Here is a 17,410-nt window from a genome sequence, read left to right as displayed (position 1 = left end):
GCTTCGTAATTTCAACCGTAAGTTCAACCCAGAGCCGTCATATGTTAAGTCCAGAATTGCTTCATAGGTTAATTAGTTTTTGCTTTTGTGGGAGACAGAAAATAGTTTTAATTTTTAACGGTGAAATGTCATCGAGCCTGTCTCTTAGATATAAATGTGTGATTCTCCCCGTGAGCGCTGATCCTTTGATCTTAAGCTTTTCTTGTTCTCTAGTTTGTTTTAAGGAGGACACAGTTTACGATGTTCACAAATTATAACTGATAATTTAAGCTGGAACAGTTTTTCACTATAAAAATTTCAAATTTAATAGAAAATCAATTTAAGAGGCCTTCCAGTGCAGACAGAGGACCACCAGTCGTGTCCATGTAACCAAGTTTTTAATTCCATATCAGATAAGGATTGTCTCCAGAATACAGACAAGCTTCTCGTTGTGGCAGGTTGGCCGACGTCCACACTGCTGGTGTGCAGTTCAGTATTGTCCATGTTTGATGACATGTCAAACATTGAGTCACTGTTCATTGGAAATTGTGAAAATAAAAAATAAAAAATTCGTTATCATTTTACCATTGTATCAAATGACAGACCTTTGTTAAACATTTCCCTCTTTCGAATCTTGTATTTGTTTTCCAGAATCCAGAGGAAAAGGGGGAGACGGAGGAAGGCGCTGATGCCAGTAAATCAGAGATCAGCCTGGTCTATGAAATTGCCCTCAAGAGGAACTTGTCTGTTAATTTTGAGGTGAGAACGATATGAGAAATACCCACAAGGATATGTTCGTGCAATGTTATTATTATTGGTACCAAGGGGAATTGCAAGTTATGATCTTCCTTGAAGTAATTTCAGAAGGAATGCAGAATGAAGATAAACTGTGCAGTGAGATGATGTGTAAATAGTCGTGGTGTCCGGGGTTTATGTAATGTCAAAATGTGGGAAGTGTTTCTAAAATTGTTTTCATCAGTAGCCGTGTGAAAAGATAACATGCTGGAATTTGAAGGAGTCACGGTGGGAATCCTTCATTAATAATGCATTTTTTTATTATTATAAGGACGGACGTTTCCTTTACTTATGCGTCAGTGAGCTCTGTTATCTTAGTGAGACACATTACATATGAGAGTGTGTTTCAGTGCGGTTATGGAATTGATTAAGCATGTGGGAATGGATTCAGTGGTGTGGTGTTGTGACTGGTGACTCAGCTTAGCTGGTGCTAATCGAGTACAAACCCCTAAAAGACACTTTACTTTATTAAATCACATTTCAATCTAGACACCCATCCCTGCCCAGAAGGCAAAACGGTTATACAGCACAAGACTGCAGAGCTTTGTTCCATTATTTGAGTGCTGTGCTCTCTGAGTAGGCTTTATTTGTACAAACTTACTGTTAAATTTAACTATGATGACAAAATCACACCATTCAAAACTCTGCCTCTTAACTCGTTTGTTTTATGCTTAACTAACTTAAATTCGGTTCCTGAGTCAAGCTCATTGTACTGACTTTACATTGTATCTGATTGTTAATAGACTCATTTAATAAGGCTTTAAAACCAGGCTTATTTATGAATGAACTTTACTTACTAGCATCATCTGCTAAACCAAGCTTCAATATGTTATCAGAATTCTGCCTTTTGCCATTAAAACAGGGATTACATGTGTTTCTGAAAACCTGAGTAAAGGCACTTGGTAATTCTGTGCATTTGGCTCACTTTTGGTTTTACAGTTAAGGATGTGTAATCATTGTATTCAGGGATTTTCGTTTTTGTGAAGTACATTGTCTGTCATGTCTAATGCCACCTCAGGATGGGCTTTCTTGGCATACAATAGTTTCTGTTTCTTAATCACGGCTGCTTCTGGGAAAAGCTTTTTGCATCAGCTGGTAAAACCCGACATCCAAAACTTAAAACATTGTTCCCCTCACATGGTCCACTGGATATGACCAGGATTAAGTTCCTTACTAGCTTTGCCCGACAAGATTCCTTTGGATTCTACAGGGAATCCTACCACATCTTTTCTGACCATTAGAGTCACAACACAACTTTTTTTTTTTAGTCCATGAAATCTAGTGTGTCCTTGTATGACCCTCTGGTTCAGTGCTCCTTGGCTTTCACCATATCTCAGCTGACTCGTCCAATATTCTCTCCCTCATCGCTCCCCACTTCTTCTTCTGCACTCAGCAAGGTGCCAAAAACAAGAGAGGCTCAGTTTACAATGTGTGCCCCCTCCCTTCCTCCACAGAGTTCCTCCCTTCCACCTCTCTTACATCAGTCCCAAAATTACAGAGGGCAGTTCCTCACAGACACTAGGGGATGTGAAGATGGGCTGAGAGGAAATGAACTGTAAGGAGAGGAAGGGAGGTAAAATCTTCTCACTGTGTTTACTTTGCTTGTTAATAAGAGTTTACACAACAGTGGAAAAATTATCTGCGAAGCTATCCAATCCTCCCTTTTTCCTTCCACCTTTCAACTTCTTTGTTAACAAAATGTATTTACTCACTAGGGTATGGAATGGCTACCCTGTGAGTCCTACCTTGCGTTTAACCAGAGGAATTACACTTACCTTCCTGGAATTGCTATTAATAATTTCATCCAGCTAAGTCTGGATTGACATGATTCATTATCTGTTATGTCTTTGTCACTGGCAGCAGTCATTTCACTTTCATTTTCAGTCCCTCCAAACTGGAGGCTGAGAGCAGCAGTTTTTAAAAGAAGAACATAGCCACATTCCTCCGAGCGGTCTCTCCTCTGCTCACTGTCAGTCTGGAGACAGACTGTTCATTACTGCTGTCTGATGAGCAGTAAATCAGTAAATATTCTCCATGTGCTTTCTCTCACAACACTTATTCTCTTTCACCATCTCCCTACATTTCTGTCAACAGTTCATTTTCTTTGACTATTTCACAAGTTACGAGTTGTGTGCGCTTTTTGACAGCAGCGTTTAGCTTGGTTTGTTTGGTCTACCCTCTACTGTAAAAGGATATCATTATTTAAATCAGAGGGATCAGGTTCATTTTTTTTTCTGCGCTACATCAAGCAAATGTTGAAGTGTCAGATGGCAACAAACAGTAATCAACAAATTATTTATTTTTAAATAAATGAATAATAAATAATTGGAAAAGCATGTGATTACATATAACAAGGCATTTGAATCAAGCGGCAACCTCTAGGGATTAAACATTAATGCAGAAATACAAAACTTTTCAGTCCCTCCAGTGGCCTCCTGATAGCTACCCCCCACCCCTCCCATCACAGACTCCCATTTGTCTTTGGTAATTCAATGTTGAACGTCTTTGTTTTATTTTCAGCCATGAAAATAAAACAAAGACAAATGGCCACACACATTTAAAAAAGAAGAAGAAAAAAATACTTCAAAAAGGGGAAATCAAAGAAATAAGTAAATGAAGGGAAAAAAGAAACATCCGTCCATCAATTTTCTTAACTGCTTATCCAGTTGCTGGAGCTGCCATTTGGCGATGAATGGAAAGAGGACTGAAAAGAAAACCCGGATACAGTTAATCGAGTTGAATCACTTTACAATAGAGTTACCTTCTATTTGTGTCACTTACATGTGAGAATTAAATTATCCTGAAGCACTTGAACCCCATTTTCCTTATAAAAAGACAATCATATTCTCACTAGTTTACATTTTTCGGTAACACACTGATGAAGTGTCACTAAGTAAAAGGATAAACTACTAATGAAATTGTGAATGTAACCCAATTATTTAAGAATTACACAATAAGATATCACACTCAGTACTTTGTTTGAGAAACAAAAATAGAGAGCACTTTTTGATGGATCTCCCCTCATTAAGAAGTAATTTGTTAAACTGCCGCTAAATTAAACGATTGTTCCACTGACAAGTTGACTTGAACCGGCAATTTTCTTCAGAGTAGTCACTGGTGGCAAGACTGTTAGCGATTGATCTGTTAAGATTGACGGCAGTCTTTCTAGACGTGGAACTCCATAAACCAACATACTAGATAATAATTAAAGATAAAACGAAAGAAAAATTACAAGCACAGAGATTGAAATCTATCCTCTCCCTCTCCTTGCATAACATACATTTCTCTTTCCCTCATAGCTTTCATTTCTCTTGAGCAGATTCACTTTAATCCCCACTCTTAGATGCAGTATGTTCTCGCTCTGCCAGTATGCTGTGGTTGGAGATCAAGTGTTAATTACTAAATTACTTGTTTTTATGGATTTCATTTTGCACACTTAGTCCATTAAATTCCAACTAAGTTGACAAAGTTTAGCTTTATGTCTTTCCTCTTTACTGAATCTTCTTTGATGCACACCCTCGTCTAACACACATAGATGCGTCCCACATAAAACAGTAATGGTCATCTCTCATGTGAATGCCTTTCACAGAAACCATGTTTTCACATCAGCTCATCCCTGCCCTTACTGTTGCATGAAATTACCCGTGAGTCACTGTTAGCGAGTGTCTGCTTTCCCATCCCTCTGCAGCGATGAGGGTCGTTGCCACCCTGAGAGCCAGTTGGCTCATTTAATCCCACCGTCAGGCAATATCAAACAGATGTCAGCATCAAAGAGGAACCAATCTATAAATCACGGCTTGTGTGTTGGATCGGAGGCTCCTTTTCCAAGGAGGACACAAGAGAAGAGGGTCCGAGCCAAGAACCACCCATCTTACAAGAATCAGCTTCCCTCAGGGCTTGTCCATCCACCACTCATCACAAAAGAGCCTTTCTTCCCTTTACCAGTCCCTACTATTGTCCTACCCTGCTCCCATAGCCTCCTCTTCTAGAGTACCTGAGTTCTCGCATGCTCAAATCCTCAGACTGCTCAGGGTATTAATGTCTCCACGCGGAGCTGGAGACATGGTTGAATAAGAACAAATAAAGAGACAAGAATAGATGGGATTTTTAAAAAAAAATCAACATTGAATTACCAAAGGTTTCCTGTATACAATCTGATCCTTGTCATTAGGTGGCAGACGGGTGTGTTTGTCTATTTGTTTGCATGTATGTGTGTCTGACTGTGCGTGTAAATGAATGGAAGTGCTGAAATCCCATCGGTGTGGCGCAGATCCCGTGTCATCTGCCAGGAGACTGACTGCAGCTTGTCTGCCGCCATCGTGTGCCAAGAGTAGGTAAGATAAGATAAGATAAGATAGAACTTTATTAATCCCTCGGGTGGGTTCCTCTGGGAAATTCGACTTCCAAAAAGCACAGCAACGACCGAAGTTACAGTTACAGAATTGTTATATATATATATATATATATATATATATATATATATATATATATATACACACACACACACACACACACACACACACACATATATAAATACAGAGACAAATATAAATAAAATATACGAAGGGGATAAATAGAATAAATAGGAATAAAAAATAAAAATACAAGTGAATTGCACATTTCAAGTATTGAGTCTATTGCACTGTTGACTATTTACAAAAAGTATTGCACAAGGTATTGTACAGTGAGGTGAAGAGGCACTACAGCTTAGTTGTTCCCCCCTCCTTTGTCCTCCTGTTTCTCCTCCCTCTCCCCTCCAGAGAGGAGTTAAACAGTTTGATGGCATGTGGGACAAAGGAGTTTTTAAGTCTGTTAGTTCTTGTCTTGGGGAGAAGCAACCTGTCACTGAACAGACTCTTCTGGTTGTTAATGGCCGTGTGCAGAGGATGCCTGGCATTGTCCATAATGTCCATCAGTTTCTTTAATGTCCTTTTCTCTGCCACTGTCACCAGAGTGTCCAGCTTCATGCCGACCACAGAGCCAGCCTTCCTGATCAGTTTCTCCAGCCTGGATGAGTCCCTCTTTGCTGTGCTGCTCCCCCAGCACACCACAGCATAGAAAAGTACTCCAGCAACCACCGACTGGTAAAACATCCTCAGGAGCTTCCTGCAGATGTTAAAAGACCTCAGCCTCCTGAGGAAGTACAGTCGGCTTTGGGCTTTTTTATACAGGTGCTCTGTGTTGCATGACCAGTCCAGTTTATCGTCCACCCACAGCCCGAGGTACTTGTACTTGTTGACCACCTCCACCTCCTCCCCCTCTATCTGAACCGGCAGTGGACCTTCTCTGGACCTCCCGAAGTCCACAACCAGTTCCTTAGTCTTTGAGGTGTTGAGTTGCAGGTGGTTTGTGTGACTCCATGCGACAAAGTTCCTCACCAGACTTCTGTACTCCTCTTCCTGATCATCCCAGATACACCCCATGATGGCCGTGTCATCTGCAAACTTCTGAATATGGCATAATTCAGAGTTGTAGCAGAAGTCAGAGGTGTACAGGGTGAAGAGAAGAGGGGACAGCACAGTTCCCTGTGGTGCTCCTGTGCTGCTGACCACAGTGTCAGACGTGATGTCCTTCAGCCTGACGTACTGTGGTCTGTCGGTGAGGTAGTCGGAGATCCAAGCCACCAGGCAGGGGTCCACCTCCATCCTGTTCAGTTTTTCCTGAAGCATACAGGGCCGGATGGTATTAAAGGCACTGGAAAAGTCAAGAAACAGTATCCTGACCGTGCCTTTTCCCCCATCCAGGTGTGAGTGGGCTCTGTGTAGGAGGTACAGGATGGCATCCTCCACTCCGACACCCGCCTTGTATGCAAACTGTAGTGGGTCCTGGGCATGTTGTACCTGTGGTCGGAGGAGGTTGAGGAAGAGCCGCTCTAGAGTCTTCATAAGATGTGACATTGAATGCGTAGATATATACGCATTGTCTCATACTTTTTGTTGACTTGCCATATGTCCATGTAGGCCACATTTGATCTCGTTCTTCCCATTGGTGACTTTATGTTTTCAATTTAAACAGCACAGATGAATTATAAGCAAGTGGAACACTTCTGGAGGGCTCATGCTCCGGTATTTGTGTGAGTCTGTCACTCTGAAAAACCCACAAAAACACCTTCCTGAATGACAAAGAGGATGAATGTAGTTACAGAACATTGACTTTTCTCTGTTAATTAATGTAACTGCTGTACACATTCAAAACAAGAAATAGTAGATTTCTCACCAAGAGTTAGATGTAAAGATCAATGCCCCTGTAAGATGTGTAAATGCTAAATGGACTAGTTCTATCTGCTTTTTCTGCTGCTCTACCTCCTGAGCTACAGCCATCCCCCAAAAAGAGTGAAACATTTAACTTGGCTCTGTCCAATAGTGACAAATTCTGCCTGCCAAAACCAGCTCATTAATTAATTGATGTCATACCTAATTTAATCAGTATGAAAACCAAAATATTGTCTCTTTCTTTTAAGTTTTCTGTTTATGGAGATTATGTGCCAGAACATTTCTTGACTGAGTCTCTGCTTATTCACTAAATGTTAAAGACTTGATGTTCAGTGTGATTAACAAGGAGACACAGAAGGTTTGAGTGACAATAGAACTGAGAAGAGGTTAAAAGGTTTCCTGTCTTGCACATCTGATTATTTGTTACAACAGCATCAAAGACTTGTCTTTTACATATAGGTCCTTAGGTATTTGTAAAAAATATGCTAAAGGTGAATTGACAGTCACTTTTGAGCCCTGTTCCCTTGTTTAATCATGTCATACTAACCAGATAAAAAGTCATTATTGAACTTGCATTTGGTAACTGTTAAAGATAAACCTTCAATAATAAAACTCTACGAGTGACAAGTCCCCAATCTGGTACTTCTGAAAAACAAGCACTGACCATCTTGGCAACACCCAAAGATCTGAAAGACTGCAGAAGACAACTTAAGGAGATGATTGCAGAATATTTTCAGTGTTTATGAAAACCCCTTGATCGCATCTAGCCAAGTTAAGAACACTGTTGAGGAGGCAAGCTTATCGTTGTCAAAGTGGATTTCTCACCCCAACCGGTCGCAGCAGATGGCCGCCCCTCCCTGAGCCTGGTTCTGCCGGAGGTTTCTTCCTGTTAAAAGGGAGTTTTTCCTTCTCACTGTTGCCAAAGTGCTTGCTCATAGGGGGTCATATGATTGTTGGGTTTTTTTCTCTGTATCTATGAAGCACCTTGAGGCGACTTATGTTGTGATTTGGCGCTATATAAATAAAATTGAATTGAATTGAATTGAATTGGATGAGTAAATAAATGGATAATGGCCCCAGAGTTTCTCAGGGCAAAGAAATAGGATATTCCTGAATTGACCGAGTCAGCCACCGGATGTCAACCCAAGATTTATATTTAATTTGTATTTAATACTTTAATACCTGATTTATATTTAATACTTTTTATTTATTAAATGCAAAACTGAAGACAAAGAGACCCACAAACAAGACACAAGTGAAGATGGCTACAATAAAGGCCTAGCAGACCGTTGCAAAAGAGGAAACAGCATTAGGTGATGTCAAAGGGCTCCAGACTTCAGACGTTAAGTCATAGATTTTACAGTAATTTAGGGCTTTTAATGGTGTCGTTGAACTTCTCTCTTTCTAAGGTAAAGTGACTGTAGAGCATGCAGTACATCTTTTATTACTTTAAAAATATGAATTGGGTGCACAAGTTTATTTATTTATTTCGGATTTTCTGTAATCCACACAGGGTCAGAAGTAGACATACATAGTCAGATATGTACCCGCCCCCAGTAAGTTTTGGTTAAATGTCACTTAGCAAGTTGGACCTTGACTAGATACTTTTAGTAACCATCAACAAGCTTCTGGCATAGTTCTGTCTGGACATTTGACGACTCTTCTTGGCAGAATTGGCAGAGTTCATTTAAATTGGTTTAGTTTCCTGGCACGTGCCCTGCTTTGAAGCATAGTCCACAAACTTTCAAAAGGGTTGAGGTCGAGGCTGGAACGCCGTTAGAGAAGCTCAATTTTAGCCATCTTTATCCATTCCAAAACCAGTTTTGATGTGGGTTTGGGATCGTTGCAGGAACAGCTATCTAGTTAATTTGATTTGAGGTGAAGTTGAAGAATTTGAGGTTGTCCTTTTCTTGATTATTCCATCCACTTTTTTGCAATATACCAATACAAGTGGCAACAAAACAGCCCTGGAGCATGATGGTTCCACTACCATTCTTGCCAGCTGGTACATTGTTCTTAAATTTTGAAAGCGTCACCTTTACTCCTCCAAACATCCTCTTGTCATTGTGGTCAAATCTACTCCCATCATAGCTCAGTCTTTGTCTCGTCTGACTATAAAACCTTTCATCCAGACCTTTGCAAAGTGGTGACACATCTGAATAACTTGTATTTATGTATTTTTTTTTTTTTTTTAAATTTATGATGATCTTGGAATCTGCAGTTGTTTAGAAAATGGCTCCCAACTTGTATAAATCTCCAGTTCTCAGAACTACTGAGTTGCCTGGACTTTCCCATTGTTCTAAGTATTGGTCAATCTAATGAGTGCTGTACAACAACTTCTTTTTATGCGGAAAGAAGAAAAGCTACCAGTTGTAGTCAATCATGATCACAAACAGTAAGTTAGTAGGGCTTAGCCTTGTTAAAAGATTTAATAAGTGGATTTGTATTTTTACTCGGTTGTATATCGCATTTGTATTCTATTTTTATCCTATTGTATATACTATTTTATTTTATTCTACTCTAGTCTGTACAGTTTTGCACAGTATCTTATTCTTATTGTATTCCTATGTTCTCTAATTTTTGGTATATAACTTTGCACTGTCCACTTTCTGCTGTGACAAAACAAATTTCCCACGTGTAGGACTAATAAAGATTATCTTATCTCATCTTATCTTATTTAAGTGAGTGTATGCATATGTTTATGTTTATTAGAGAAATAACTTTAGCAACCAATTCTTCTTTTTTAATGTCATTAAAGATGTGTGCTGTACAATCATTCCATCCTAGAAAAAGAACTTTTTCGATAAGGCCAGAATTACTGTGACATTCACATCCAGGATCAGTATATGTGAAGTTCTGTATAAAAATGAATAAAAATGGCTGTAATTCCTTTATGCAGTACTTTTGTTAAGTCTCCTGAAGTAAGGCTGAAAGTCAGTCACATGTTGATTGTTTGATTCAAAATCTATTGCAAAAATGTTATTATCTAGATATTTATGGCCCTAAATACACATTTCACTGTTAATCCATTTCTATTTCCTCAAAGTGACATAATCTTAGCTGAGTGCGGCCGGTGATGTGCGACGTCATCGTCAGCACTATGCCTTAAAAAACGAAATCTGACTCGGGATGCTTCCAGTCCCACTGAATGTTGTAACATACAAGAAGCTGCCATGTTACATTTCCCTTTTCTGGTGATGAGCAAGACCAGAGTTAGATCCCTTGGGTGGGAGTAAGTTTGCCTGATGTCTTGGACAGCTAGTGCTTCAAGGCTTCACTACAGCACACATGCTAACCTACTGTATACTTGAATTCCTTGTGCAGGACTGCCCACAGGCTGACAGGTTAACAGTGATGGGAAACATGGGGGCCAGTGTATCCTCTGTTAAGAAAATGTTGGAGTCAGTTGAGTAGGAAGAGAAAAGAAGTGATCATGTATGTGATAAAAGGTGTTAGTTGCATTAAAACTATGCGTGTCTGCTCTGAGTTTTCTGTTTTACTTGTGGCCATAGTTGTATGTGTGGTATCTGTCTAAACATTCACTAACTGATTTCTATTTGTTTAGTTTTCATGCACAGGACTTGCCTTGTCACTTGAGTTTAATTGAACTAAAATCTTTGTTTTTTTGGGTGTCGTGTAGATTGAAGAGGGGGTATGGACACATTATCCTTTGTTTCCCCAAAGGTCTGGTATTAGTCTGTGTTGATGTGTGAAGTATTTGAGGAATGCTCTAGGTTCCGCTTATCAGTTTAATCTGTTTTATCGGTCACTGAGTTCAAATCAACTGTTGCTAGATTGCATCTGATTACTACAATTTGTGCTGTCTGCACCGCAAATTAAGCTCAAAAGAAGAAAATCAGGAGAGAGCGTGGGAGGGGGCTGAAAAAATCCAAAGCAGCACACAGCTGCTGCAGCAAAAAAACCAAAAAAAGCAAGGAAAGCAAGGGAGAAAGCCATCGAGCTAGGAACCGATCCACGTTCACCGAACATGTAGAGCTGGACTCAGTAAGTGTGTGAAACTTAATTCTTCCTCCAGCATGTTTTCCTATATAAGAACCCCACCTGCTACACACACATCCACACACTCGCACACTGTGGTTGGACTTGAAGTAGATGTGATTGCAGAAGCATGACCTAACGCCAGCCGGTGTTTGTTTTAGGTCTCCCAGGTGACCAGAGGCTAGAGGAAGGAAACTGAGCCTTCATCACTAGAGACTGTCATCTAGGAACATGTTACTTTTCATATGTGTGTTTGTGCGTCAGTGTTGTTCAGTTTGGAGTGTTTTGTATATGGATAACACACCCACATGTGGGTGGGTAGCAGTGTGTGACCATTGAGAGCAGATGTTTTGGACCACCTGGTGTAGTTGCTCACAGAGAGCTCTGCACACACTCCTTTATACATATTCCACACAGGAGAAAAAACCCACACATATATAAATTCAGATTTTGTACTATCATTTTTATTTAATTTCTCTTTTATGAAAAAAACCCCCTCCCATCTGTGTTTCTCCAAAAACCTTTCCAGGTGTTGAAGGAGAGTGGGCCCCCACACATGAAAAGCTTCCTGACCCGTGTCACCGTGGGGGAGTTCTCTGCCGAGGGTGAGGGCAACAGCAAGAAGCTGTCCAAGAAACGTGCCGCTCTGTCCATCCTGCAGGACCTGAAGAAGCTTCCCTCCATACCCACTGTGGAAAAACCCAAGACACACTACAAGAAACGAACCAAGACCATCCTCAAGGTACTTTAATAAAGTGAACCAACACACACACACAGGGATGCATGGCAGAATAAATGATTATGGTTATTACAAGAGATCATCACTGGCTTTTTTCCCTTGTAGACAGGACCAGATTATGGACAGGGCATGAACCCGATCAGCCGTCTAGCCCAGATCCAGCAGGCCAAAAAGGAGAAGGAGCCCGAGTACCTGCTGCTCTCAGAGAGAGGGATGCCCCGACGTCGGGAGTTCATCATGCAGGTACATTCCTGGTCACAGAATATGCTACTACAAGAAAAGACATTCCCAACTATATGATGTCCTGCAAATACTAGACCACTTTCTCATATTAAAGTAGGAATTAACAGCAGACCATACACAAAGAACACATTGTACTCATCAAACCCACCTTGTCTCAGTCAACTAAGTCCACTTTCCAATTTGCGCTTCTGAATGTTAGATGTTTAGCAAATTAGGCTTTTATTTTTAATGATGTCACTGTTACTAATAAACTGGATTTTATCCTTCTAACAAAACCCTGGCTTGATAAGAGTGATTGAACAGCTGATTGAAATATCGACGACTAATTGTAGTTTTGAATGCTGCATGCGTGCGAGCAGGAGGTGGTGTGATCGTTGTATAGAATCATTTTTAGCTGCAAATTTTTGCCATTTGACAGTTAACTGAGTTTTGAATATAATCAGTTTATTGGCGTGTTTTTGGATGATATTACTGACCCACATATACAAATGTTTTAGACTTTGCTATCTCTGATTATTATTGCATATTTTCAGAAGTATTTCATTCACCTGCCAAAACAAAAAGGAAAGTAAAAAGTACACATTACCAGTACTGTTGTCATGTGATGAAATGATGGACAATTATCGATTGAGAACCTTGGAGAAATAGTGAAAACGTAAAGATGGCTGAAAGAACCTGCTGTAGATCTGAGAGAAATCATAGAAAAGTCAACTATAAATTGACTTTAAAATCTTTAAGAACTAAAAGATATACACAAAGTGGAAATATTTGTTGTTGCTCCAAAAAGAGACAGAGACAGAAAATATATTCATACTTATAATCTCTTTCTCTCAAACACAGTGAGCAAGTCAGGAACTGTGGCATAATTTTGGGCAGTGATCTCAATTTGACAATTATTTTATTAAAGTCACCAGGACTGCTCTTATCTCAAACTAAGACATTGCCCCCTGCGTTCATATCAAACAGGATAGAGTAGTCTAACGCTTTATTTACGGGATTATCTAAATCATCAGTAGGACGTCTTCAGCTTGTCCACATTGTAGCAGCCTTACACGTATGTAAGTAACGTCATTGGTTGCCAGTTCAATACAAGATTACCTTTAAAATTCTTCTGTTAGTTCATAAATCTCTCAGTGGTTTGACCCTTCAGTGCATCTCTGACTTGCTCAGTGTCTATAACCCAGTTACAGCTCTCTGGTCATCAGGTACCGATCTTTCAACTACTCTCAGTTAGATCTGAGTGTGCTGAGGGTGCTTTCAGTTACTTCTTTGGAAGAAACTGCCCGCTGACCTGACGTCAATTCCATTTGTGTCCGCATTCAAAAACAAGTTAAAACCTTTTTATTCTCACAGACGTACACTTAATAACTGTGTGTGCCTCAAGGTATCATAGTCCTACATAGCTAGGTCTTTATTGTTGTGTTATTTTACCGTTTTTTTAAGCACATTGAGTTTACTTGTAATGAAATGTGCTGTGTAAATAAATAAATTGCCGTTGCTAATGTGGCCTGCTAAGTAGTCCTAAAAAGGGTTATATATGCTGTAAAAGACAAGGAGCTTAGCTCATATCTGCTGAATCTCAGGCTACTACATACACGGAGGATGGCTATATGTGGGTAATGAACGTGGGTGCGAGGTTTCTTAGGTTTCCACAGGGATTATGATCCCTAACTGTGTTAGCATGACAAGCTCCCCTTTGTTCAAACAAGGTCGTTTTTGAACAGCCTGCTAATGTGCAGAAAAGAAATCTATTCCCCTCCTGCACCACTGACCAGCTTTGTTCTTTTAAGTGTGGAACCTACTTCCAGTTTTGCAGTATTTATTATTTACTATGTCAAAGAACAGGAAAAAATGTTGTTGGTTAATGTTTAGTCACCAGAAGACATGTAAATAATTTAATGCATTTGGTGCAAACGTGGTTATTTTGTCAGGAACATGTGGTAGAATAACTGAACATTAAAGTCTGTTTTCATTTACTGCATTTCAACGTTGGATTGAAATGATTTCGGCCTCCTCATGTTTCCTTTCACCGTTTTCTCTTCTCCTCTTTGTCTCTCATGCTCGGCATTCCTTTGTGAAACATTCTGTTTAGCATTTATTATGTTTATAGATGCAGTTAAAGCTTAGAATAGATGAACATCCATCTTTACAGCCGTTTCCATCACTGGAGCAGCCAACTTTTTTTTATGCTATTACATTTCAAGTTGTCGGTGGCACGAAGTCTGTTTTCTGTACCACAGGATGATACTGGAATTAAGGAGCTAGTATTCATAAAATGTCATGTTCCTCTGTCAGCTGCAACCTTTAGTTACGGGTGGTTTGGTGTTTATTATTAGTCCAGTAAACAGAGTAGGATCTTTGTATGAGGAAATCTCATCAGATACCACAGTTATCTCTTTCAGAGTTGTTTAGCCTATTTGAGGTCATGCATGAAAAACCACAGGAGAAAAAAATAATCTGTCTGCAAGTTGAAATTAAGTTTATTAACTGAAGCCAAGTTGAAATTGGCTTCAGTTAATAAACTGTGCACTTTAAACTTGGAATTTGCCCTCTTTAATTTACCTGCCCTACTTTTACAAGTTAAAGCTAAACTACTGTTTTTGCCAAATGTGTTTCTTTAATTACCCACGTGTTAAAATTAATTTGCAATTAAGATTGAAGGACAATCTTGAGAAATGCTTTGTTGATTTTAAAAGAACTTGTCAGGTAAATGCCGATGACATTTATGTAAATCAGATCATTACATGATTTTGAAAATGTTTTATTAAGCTCTAACAAATCAGTCAAGCTCATTGTGTAAAGTAGGGAATCCATACAGTGCTATAGTTCAATAACTATTAAATTATGAACTCAATAAATATTCACAACACAGTGATTCTGCAGTATACAGTCTTTAGCAGTACGCTGCAATAGTTTTATAACAGAAGAAGAGAAAATTGAATCTTTGTGTATTATTGCTCCTCACTTTTAATTAATCGATTCAATGAATTAGCTCTTTGATTTGCTTTCCCCTGCTAACCGTGTTGTCTGGTACTTTCCCTCTGAGTTTCTTCCTAACTTCATCTCTTGAGAAATTGTACCAGCCAGTTTACAGTTGGTTTAGAGTTTTAATAAGAATATTGATATTTGGCATCAGTGTGTATTGAAAGTATTTCACATGAGGAAGTGATTAGTTATGTTGCTGCTTTGATATTCTGTCCCACCCTTCATGTGAAAAAAAAAAAAAAAACGTCTTTAGATGTTGGACTTAGTGTGCTGCTTGTAATTCACTTATGTTTCAGCAGATATGACAAAAAGCTGTGTTTTAAATTTTTCTGTGACAGCCACACCTTCACATACTTTGTATCTCCAAAACATTTCTAAATTTTTTCAGGTACAACAATATTAATGAATCACTGATTAGCGTGTGAAACATTCATATGTATCGTAAACAGCAAACCAAAAAAAGAAATGCTCAGAATACAGGTAAAGAAAATGAAATACCAAATGAAAAGGCGATTGCTGAGTGTCATATACAGTTCTTGGTACTGTTCCATGGATACCGGGGAATCTAGATTTCTTTTTTCCATTGAACCAAGTTTCTCATCTTGGAGTGACCAATCTGGTTGCTCCTTGTGCGTGACCTTTTTTTTCTTTTTCTTTTAGTCTTTTAGTGCTTTATTTTATTTTTTATGTATCAATTCGGATTTCCAAACTGTTTTTTTTTTCTTTTTAAAAAGAAATTGAGCCACAATGAGTTTCTTGGGTAGAGATATTTTAGCCCTTTTAACCTCATATTTTAACCTCAATTATTTCAGCCTGAGCTAGTGTCTTCAGTTGGACTTTCACCATGTGCAGGATTCTCTCATACATCTCTTTCTCTACGTCACCTGGCATCAAACATCTTTCTTTATATAAAGAAATTAGCTAATGGCAGTGAATTTGTTAGTAATTTTGTTTACGTGATTGTTTTTTGCACAGGGTAAGAATGTTTCCATGAAAATACTCATGAATGAGCCTCATTGATCCAGAGAGCTTGTGGTTTGTTCTTTGCAAACCTAAGCCATGCGGTCATGTTCTTTTTAGAGAGAAGAGGCTTTCTCCTCGCAGCCCTTCCAAACAAACCACACTTGTTCAGTCTTTTTCTAATCGTGCTGTAATGAACTTTAAAATTCAACATGCTAACTGAGGCCTTTTTTTGTTTGATTGTTTATTCGTTTGTTTGGTTTTTTGCAAATTCTTTGACCATATCTTGGGGTGGATTTTCTGGGACATATACTCCTGGAAAGATTGTGGCATTGTACTAACCCACACCGCTTCACACCGTAAAATTGCTAAACGTGTGCATTTGTTATTTATGCTCGCCATTTTAACAGCAGTCTGTCTTTTTCTCTTCCTATTCATCTTTCCCTGGCTGCCTCTCCCAGTCAAACTCTCCCACTTAGTCTCTCGTTCCATAATCCTTTTCTTTCATGTGAAGAACAGAGCTTCTCTTAGCATCAGGCAGTAATTCAGCCTCAAACCTATTCTCCATGCCTCTTTGATGCACACATTAGTCCCCGTGAGTGTGTGTGTTCTTTTGTGCAGTCCACTCCATCTTCTAAAATTTCCACATTGTTTCCTTTGGTAGGCAGCAGGGCTCAAATGAGTCTCTGTTTTCGTATCGTTTGTCTGAAGCCATCACTTCAGAAAGGGCTCCACCTTTTTGTCAAACGCTTTCTGAGGAGCTGATCATCGTTTAAATTTTGATAAAAGAGTGATTGTGTTTGTTTAGTGATTGGGGAATTTATTGAGGCCTTCCTTCCTTCTCCTTCTGTTGTGACCTTCGTGATGTATTCAGATGAGTACTTAGCGAGCATGTCAGACCACTTTGACTGAGTGCGCTGAGGCCTGGCAGTTCACAGGCTTTGGCTCCCAGAATGTTATTTGTACAGTGTAATTGTCTGTTTGGATAACATAACGACGTCTGATATTCTCTTGGAAATTTCTGCTTACATTCTGTATAGACAGATTTAATGTTTTGGGATTACTGAAAAACAAACACTTCACTCAGATTCTTTTTGTGCAATGTGCACTGCATGGCTGCCTCAGCTCTGAAAAAGAGAGAAAAGAAACTTTAAAAAAAAAAAACTAAGGAACAGTTAGTCATTATCACAACAGGATGCATCAGCAAAACCAGAATGTTCAGTTGTGAATCAGCAAATATTGCTAGTGTCTTTATCTCACTTGTGTGTACTGGTTTCTTTATATGCGTGTTTTCCTCCATTCCCATACAGGTGAAGGTGAATAATGAGGTTGCCACGGGAACAGGGCCCAACAAGAAGGTTGCCAAGCGGAATGCAGCTGAGGCTATGCTGCTACAGCTGGGATACAAGGCCTCCACAGTCCCTCAGAACCCGGCTGAGGTAAAAACGCCTTCGCCAGCTTGTATATTTCATATCTGTTTTATATACAAGCCTCCCAC

At 39.3% G+C, this 17,410-nt stretch overlaps 1 protein-coding gene across 2 annotated transcripts in view; it reads left to right on the top strand.

Annotated features, from left to right (window-relative positions):
• Positions 1-17,410, top strand: part of stau2 (staufen double-stranded RNA binding protein 2) — a 106,915-nt gene that overhangs the window by 27,001 nt on the left and 62,504 nt on the right. For both annotated transcript variants that reach the window (XM_085468508.1, XM_085468507.1), the window contains exons 7-10: positions 631-738; positions 11,515-11,727; positions 11,830-11,967; positions 17,223-17,351. In XM_085468508.1, the coding sequence (XP_085324634.1) occupies positions 631-738; positions 11,515-11,727; positions 11,830-11,967; positions 17,223-17,351 (588 nt within the window). The remainder of the gene's footprint in view (positions 1-630; positions 739-11,514; positions 11,728-11,829; positions 11,968-17,222; positions 17,352-17,410) is intronic.

This window comes from Copadichromis virginalis, linkage group LG9 (genome assembly GCF_057382275.1).
Source record: "Copadichromis virginalis isolate Kocher_CV1m ecotype Utaka linkage group LG9, C_Virginalis_male_GT1.1, whole genome shotgun sequence".
Taxonomy (NCBI): Eukaryota; Metazoa; Chordata; class Actinopteri; order Cichliformes; family Cichlidae; genus Copadichromis; species Copadichromis virginalis.
This window is presented reverse-complemented; position numbering and strand designations above follow the sequence as displayed.